Below are 7901 nucleotides of genomic sequence, written 5' to 3' on the forward strand. Positions count from 1 at the left end.
CTTTTGTAAGTGACATATAAAGTCATATATATATATATATATATATATATATATATATATATATATATATATATATATAATTAAATTGAAATGATTACCTATAATATTCGAAACGGCAACCATCTGGAAGGTAGATTGATGATATTAAGTAACCAAATTTTTTGTCAATTCCTTTGGTTGGTTGAAATTTTATGTCACTGACTCATTGATCACGTTTTAATTTCACAATAGGATATTTTAATGTTGCATTTAAAAGGGGTTATGCATCTAATAGTTGTGGCTTGTGACCCTTCATGAAGGGGTACGTAGATTATTTGCCCTTAGTTGTTTTTAAATTTTTATTAATAGGGTATTTAAGTTAATTAAAGGGTATCTTAGTAATTTAATTTTTATCTTAAGGGCTTCTCACTCCATTTTTTTTATAAAAAAAAACAAGGAAATTAAAAGCATACTAAGAGATAATGACATTCATACCATCAACTTTTCTTTTCATTTTTGCTTTCATGCAAAATATTATCCCTATTTCTCTCCTCTCCATTCCTCTCCTCTTCCTCCTATTCTCTTTCTTTCTCTCTCTCTAGAATCCTTTTTTTCCTTAACAAGGATTCAAGAGAAGGGAAAGAGGGGAGATGGGGCAACAAACGTTGATCTACAGCTTCGTCGCCCGGGGAACAATGATCTTGGCTGAATACACCGAGTTCACTGGTAATTTTACCAGCATTGCTTCGCAATGCCTTCAAAAATTACCTGCATCAAATAACAGATTCACCTACAACTGCGATGGCCACACTTTCAATTTCCTCGCCGAGAATGGATTCAGTCAGTTTCCCTTTCTTTCCATATATGCATTTTATAATATAAGCATTTTCTATGTTTTATAAATGGAACTACATGGACAATAGGATTTATATAGCCGGCCCTAATTTGTTTGACATTGATATTTAGTTTTTGTTATTGTTGCAATTTTGATCAATTGGATGCAGCATGGTAGAAAAAGAATAAAAGGAATGTTTTTGCAAAAATTGATCGATTATGAGTAAATTGCACAATGGTATGTTTATACGTCCTATTGGTTGAGGAGGTGTTCATTTCTAACGCGATTAAAAATTATCAGTGTTTGGTGTGACCGAGTTATTTTCTATGAAAATATTTTTCACGAGAAAATTATTTTCTGATATTTGAGGAAAACATGTTCTCAGTTTTTTTTTTTTAATTTTAAAAACGACTTCTTCATACAAAATACGCTAGGTTTTTTAATTAAATTGTCTCGAAAGATTTTCTTGATGGCGAACAAGAAGAAACGTTACCTGAATTTGTAAAAGATATTGGTCAATTGAGTTTTGCAATTATGAGATATATTTGTTAATTTTTCAATATTGGTTTGAGCTTAATTGGGGAAGCTTTTCTGGGTGGATCGGAGATGATGAAAATATTCTGCGAAACTTATGGGGATCTAGCAATGTGGAGTTTAATGGGGGAAACCGAATGTTGTATGAAGTTATATACCAATTAATTTTCTTATACGGGCAACCAAATATTATACTATAACTTAGGTGGAATTATATGCTGTTATTGTTTTTGCTAATAAGTAAGATTTCTTTGAATGATATTGCAGCCTATTGTGTGGTTGCTACTGAATCAGCAGGCAGGCAAATTCCCATAGCCTTCTTGGAACGTATAAAGGATGATTTTAGCAAGAGATATGGTGGAGGAAAAGCTACTACGGCTACAGCTAAAAGTCTGAACAAGGAATTTGGGTACCTACTTTTGTTTATTATTACTTCAAGTTTAACTTATAAACACGACAATATAGGCATCAAATTTTTTACAGTACCGGGTCATTTAAAGAATATCTACAAGAGTCTAATTTATACGCATTGATAATACAAAGAAGTTTTAAACTCTTATGACATCTTTACTTGTTTTATTAGGTAATCTGTTTTTTCAAGATTATAAATCCCACTTTCATAACGGATTATATATATTTTTCGAATGACCTGATAGTATTGTAAAAGATCACTTACAATGACAGTGTATATAAGTCAAAGGTAGCTCTCCATAAAAAATGAAACTTATAATATTGAAAATAAATTAGGTTACTTGCCATGTACAACAAATAAAGCGGACATTATTATCTTCCATATGCGCAACAGATAAAAGTGATCCGATAATATGAAAGTTTTTTATGCCGTCGATGCGTATAACTTGAACCTTAAATTACTGTAAAGAATAGCAGAAGAAAAGTATTATTTGGAGACCTTCTGCTAGCCCAAGATCGTTAATTAAGATTGAAGGATTCAACTAAAGAAGAGGAAGCTTGAAAAGAGAAAAGAGATTTTTGAAAGGAGAACTTTGTTATTGAAGAAAACTTTCTTGAATTTGGCTTCATTACAAATGCCTAAGGCTGCTCCTATTTATACTTGTCTAGGGATGATTCTAGATACAAAAATAATCTAGACAATTCTATCATCTTCTACTAATATCTTCCTTAAATATCCAAGACTCTAGAATATCTAGGTATTTCTTAAGTACTACAAATATCAAAGATATTACTCCATAACTTTCTAGAACTATCTTCTAATTTTAATTTTTACTCTTCCAAAAAATCAACTTTATTTTTCACACTCCCCTTGAAGTGATATTTTAGAAGCTATCCCAAGCTTGTCGTAGAAGAACTTAATCGATGCTTTAGGACGTGTCTTGGTGAAGATCTCAACACTATTTTTCCAGCTCGTCTTGCTTCCCCAAAGATCGAAGGTTCTTTAATTAGTCCTGCAAAGGAACATGAATACGTACTAACAAAATTTTCATCTCTGAAGCGAGCTGGCTTGATAATAGTTCTTTTTTGCCTTCCCAAACCACATGAATCATCTTCTTGCTGAGTTTCATGTTGTTGAGGTCCAGGACTCCCCCTTTCTCTTAACTCCTTGGCAACTGTATTATCTAGAGAAGCACCTGCAATGAGCAAGCTTGAATCTCCATTATTTAAGGTTTTTGAACTCGCTCCATCCAATGCAGCTACATAATACAAAGACACTTCGTCGAGTATGATATCCCTTGAGACAACGAAGAGATGAGTTTTAGGATCCATGCACTTCCATTCCTTTTTTCTTTCATCATATCCGACAAAGATGCATTTCTTTGCCTTGGCATCCAACTTGCTCCGTTAAGAATCCGGAATGTGAGCATAACAAATAGAGCCAAAAACTCTGAGGTATTTCACGCTAGGCTTTTCTCCAAACATTAATTTATTGGGAGACTTTATATTGTTTGGAGAAAGCGACATCCTGTTAATCACATATGCTGCACATTTCATACCTTCAGCCCACAAGGCTTTAGGTAAGTTCTTGGCATGAAGCCAATTCTTACATGTCTCAGTTAAGTGTAGGATCTTCCTTTCAGCCACTCTATTTTGTTGTGGCGTATCAGCACATGTCAGCTCTTTTTTAATGTCATGCTGACGACAAAAGGAAAGAAACTTATCTGACGTGAACTCACCGCCATTATCAGTTCACAACCATCTTATTCTGGAATCGAATTCACCTTCAACTGTTTCTTTGAACTTCACAAACTTACTGAAAACTTCTGACTTGTGCTTCACAAAATAAACCTAAATGAATCTAGTAAAATCATCAATGAAAATTAGCATATAAGAATGGCTTGAGAATGAAGGAGTTCTCGTTGGCCCCATCAAGTCACTGTGAATAAGTTCTAGTGAGGCATTGTACCTTGACAAGGATCTGTCAAATGGAAGACGGTGTGCCTTTCCATATTGACATCCTTCACAAACCTCTCCTCCACCAAATTTTCTTAAGTTAGGCAAACCTTTTAATAGATTCAACTTTACCATGGCCTTTAGTTTATCCATGTTTAGATATCCAAGTCTAGCATGCCAAAGATGTGTATTATCATTGCTACTTATCTTTGCAATATATGAATTAGAGGCAGATAAGACATATAAATCGTTAATTCCCTTACCTGAGTGAACGATATATGCCTTGAGCACCTTGATATGTCGGAGGAACTTCACATCATGTGGGCCAAATAGCAAATAGTTTCCAGCATCTACAACATTTACAACTAAAAATAGATTTTTCTTCATTCCTGGAATATGAAAGATACTGTTGAGGGTGATAGTGTCTTTTTGCTTTTTGTTGATCACAATAGTGCCTTCTTTCTCCATATTACGGACTGTATTATCTGTTGTAACAATATCATCATGTCCGTCGTATTCACGAAAGGTAGAGAATTTGGATTGATCTCTAGTGAGATGGTGCCCACATCCTGAATCCACGATCCAGTCTCTTTCAAAATTTATGGAAGCCATAGCATTCATTGTTCGAATCTCCGCTACGAAACACTTTTCTCGGTCTTCTTCTTTTTCAGCAGCTTTCTTGGTTTGAGCCTTATTGCTCTCTTTGGATCAACAATATCTTTTTATGTGCCCCACTTTGCCACAACGGTAACATTTTAAAAGCTTTTTACCATTACCGGAAGATTCCCCTTCTTTCCTGGCGAGCTTGAACCACTTGAGGACGGAAAGTGCATGCTATCTCTTGATTTCCCTTTAAAGTTCCTCTTATCGGTGACAAGAGCATTTCCTTCCCCTTCTTTGATAGATACACGAGCCATCTGTTTGGCTAGTTGCTCTTGTGATGATAGCAAATTCTCAAATTCTTCCAAAGATGGTTATTGAACCCATCCTTGAATCGATGTAACAAAGGAAATATATTCTGACTTTAAACCATGAATAATAATTCTTCTTATTCGTGCTTCAGAGATAGCCTCATCCGGATCCAATAGAGAAATTTCGGAATACAGATTTTTAACCTTCAAAAAATACTTTACGATAGAGAAATTACCTTGAGCGGTGTTAGCTAACTGATTCTCCAAAATCTGTAGTCGAGCTTCATCCTTCTTGTTGAACATCCGATCGAAGGTCCTCCATATTTCATGAGCTGATTTACACCTTATAATATGATCAAATAAATTAGGAGAGATAGACCTCTTCAGGATAAACTCCGCCTTAGCATTAGTCTACTTCCACTTTAAGCGCATTGCTATTTTTCGGTGCGTCATCAAGAGGACTTGTGTTACTCCCATTGACAACTTCTCACAAATTCTCACCAACAAGGTATGACTCCATACAAGTCTTCCATACATTGTAGTTGGACTGGTTCAATAACTCTATCCCCAGTCCATTAGCACGACCACCTAAATCCATTTAGAGAAACTAGTTGAATCGACCACTAACCCGACCTTCAAATCCAGAAGCCGACTTATGGATTTGATACCATGTAAAGAATAGCAGAAGAAAAGTATTATTTGGAGACCTTCTGCTAGCCCAAGATCGTTAACTAAGATTGGAGGATTCAACTAAAGAAGAGGAAGCTTGAAAAGAGAAGAGAGATTTTTTAAAGGAGAACTTTGTTATTGAAGAAGACTTTCTTGAATTTGGCTTTATTACAAATGCCTAAGGTTACTCCTATTTATACTTGTCTAGGGATGATTCTAGATACAAAAATAATCTAGACAATTCTATTATCTTCTAATAATAATATCCAAGACTTTAGAATATCTAGGTATTTCATAAGTACTACAAATATCAAAGATATTACTCCATAACTTTCTAGAACTATCTTCTAATTATAATTTTTACTCTTCTAAAAAATCTAACTTTATTTTTCACAATTACTTCATGTACCTTATCTTTTGTATAGGCATTGTCAAAACAATTGTTTCCCAAATTAATGAATCCCCTGTTGTAGGCCAAAGTTAAAAGAGCACATGAAGTACTGTGTTGAACATCCTGAAGAAATTAACAAGCTTGCTAAGGTGAAAGCTCAAGTTTCAGAAGTTAAGGGAGTGATGATGCAAAACATTGAAAAGGTAAGGAAACAATTTCTAAGGTGAAAAGCTCAAGTTTTGTACATATATTGTGCTTTCTCATTAAAAACTGACTATATATAGCATAAATCTGCTTAACAAAATGTTGTCTTGATCAGGTTCTAGACCGCGGTGAGAAGATTGAGCTTCTGGTTGATAAAACAGAGAATCTTCGTTCACAGGTTAGCTTGATGCATATTGTTAATTTGTAACAATCTTAGGATAATATCATTGCATACATGTAAATTTATCCGTTCATTACTATGACAATTGCCAACACTTAAATCAACAGTTCCATCACGGACTCATAGATTCACGAACAAGTTTAATGCCACTGCTAATTATCAAGCCAACACCAATACATAAAGTGATTCACATCCAATAATGGTTCGGGCACGTGACGAGGAGGAGCCTTGATGCTCCGGTGAGGAGGTGTGAGCGGTTGGCTTTGGTGGGTATGAGAAGAGGTAGAGGGCAGCCTAAGAAGTATTGGGGAGAAGTGATCAGGCAAGATATGGCACGGCTGCCGATTTCCGAGGACATGGCCCTTGATAGGAAGGTCCGAAGGTCGAGCATTAAGGTTGTACGCTAGAGGGTAGTCGAGCTTTTTCTACTTCATACCGGGGTTAAGACGGGTTTGATAGGCTTGATCTTAGACGGCTTGTGGTTCATGTTGAGTCCACATTATCCTTTCTGTTTTTCATAGCCCGAGGCCTTAATTATTGGTTATTGTTATTGCATGTCATCTACTTTATGGTTTTTATGATGTTGTTACTATCTCTATTGTTTCTGTGGATGATACTGATGAATTGTCTCTTCTTGTTTTATTTCTGTCTTCCTGAGCCGAGAGTCTACTGGAAACAACCGTTGGGGCAGGGATAAGATCTGCGTACACACTACCTTCCCCAGATTCCACTTTGTATGATTTTACTGGGTCGTTGTTGTTGACATCCAATAATGGAATACAGTAAATTAGCGGCTACAGGCCATGTCCACCAACAATATTTGTTTACTCAGTTTCTAGAAGACTAAAAAATCGAATTTATGATAAGTCCGATTAGAAGATAATTCCAACATTTCCACCTATAGTTGGTAAGTTGTTTTGTGTGATTTTTTTCAGGCTCAGGACTTCAGACAACAGGGGATCAAGATTAGGAGGAAGTTGTGGTATGAAAATATGAAGATAAAACTGATTGTGTTAGGGATTATCATAGCTTTAATTCTCATTATCATTTTGTCTGTTTGCCCTGGCTTCGACTGCTTTTGATTTGCCTGATCATGCTGTCAGTGTCAATATTGTTCCACATACAAAATCTACTAATTATCAGTCAATTTAGCACACAAGGAGCTGGATTGGCCTATATTATGATTGTAGATGTATATTAATCAGGATTAGTTTGTCTTAATTACTTTTCTCCTTTTGGGAATTGTCCCATTGTTTCTCCGCTTCTTTGCTCTTTCTCCAAATTAAAATTTCACAATTCTGTTGCAAATATTTAACATCTAAGCTTGGTGATTGTTCATGATTAGTTGATTTCAAATGCACTGTTTTCTTGTATATATTTCTAACATGCCCAGGCGATTCAATATGCCTAGTAGGAGTATATTAGCAACTTAATAAATTAATGGTTAAAAAAATGAAAAGATAGGGTTATATTGGCAATTGTAACTTTTGTTCCACATGTAATATACCTTTTAGGTGTACGTTGGATTGATTTTATGAAACGATAGACGTGAAGGAGAATTTGTCCACCTATGTACTTTTTTTTTTTTTTAATTAAACTCCATTCACTCATGCTTTCACCTCCCTTGGTAATGGTAATGGTAATGGTAATGGGTATTAGACATTAACCCCTACCTTATTTATTAAGGGACTAAAAAAGCGTACATGTAAGGTGGGGACATAGGTAGTCTTACCTCCTCAAAAATTACATTTGTGCTGGATATATATAATTAACATTATAGAAAAGATTAACTTCCAAAACATAGAGATTCTAATTGGAAGTTTGTTCCTA

At 35.1% G+C, this 7901-nt stretch overlaps 1 protein-coding gene across 1 annotated transcript; it reads left to right on the forward strand.

The window, feature by feature from the left end:
• Nucleotides 1-500: 500 nt before the first annotated feature.
• LOC107811724 (putative vesicle-associated membrane protein 726) lies at nucleotides 501-7319 on the forward strand. The gene is made up of 5 exons (XM_016636712.2): nucleotides 501-819; nucleotides 1616-1757; nucleotides 5769-5889; nucleotides 6006-6068; nucleotides 7007-7319. The coding sequence occupies exons 1-5, from the start codon at nucleotides 630-632 to the stop codon at nucleotides 7151-7153; spliced, it is 663 nt and encodes a 220-aa protein (XP_016492198.1). The 5' UTR covers nucleotides 501-629; the 3' UTR covers nucleotides 7154-7319.
• Nucleotides 7320-7901: the final 582 nt, after the last annotated feature.

This window comes from Nicotiana tabacum, chromosome 7 (genome assembly GCF_000715075.1).
Source record: "Nicotiana tabacum cultivar K326 chromosome 7, ASM71507v2, whole genome shotgun sequence".
NCBI classification, from domain to species: Eukaryota; Viridiplantae; Streptophyta; class Magnoliopsida; order Solanales; family Solanaceae; genus Nicotiana; species Nicotiana tabacum.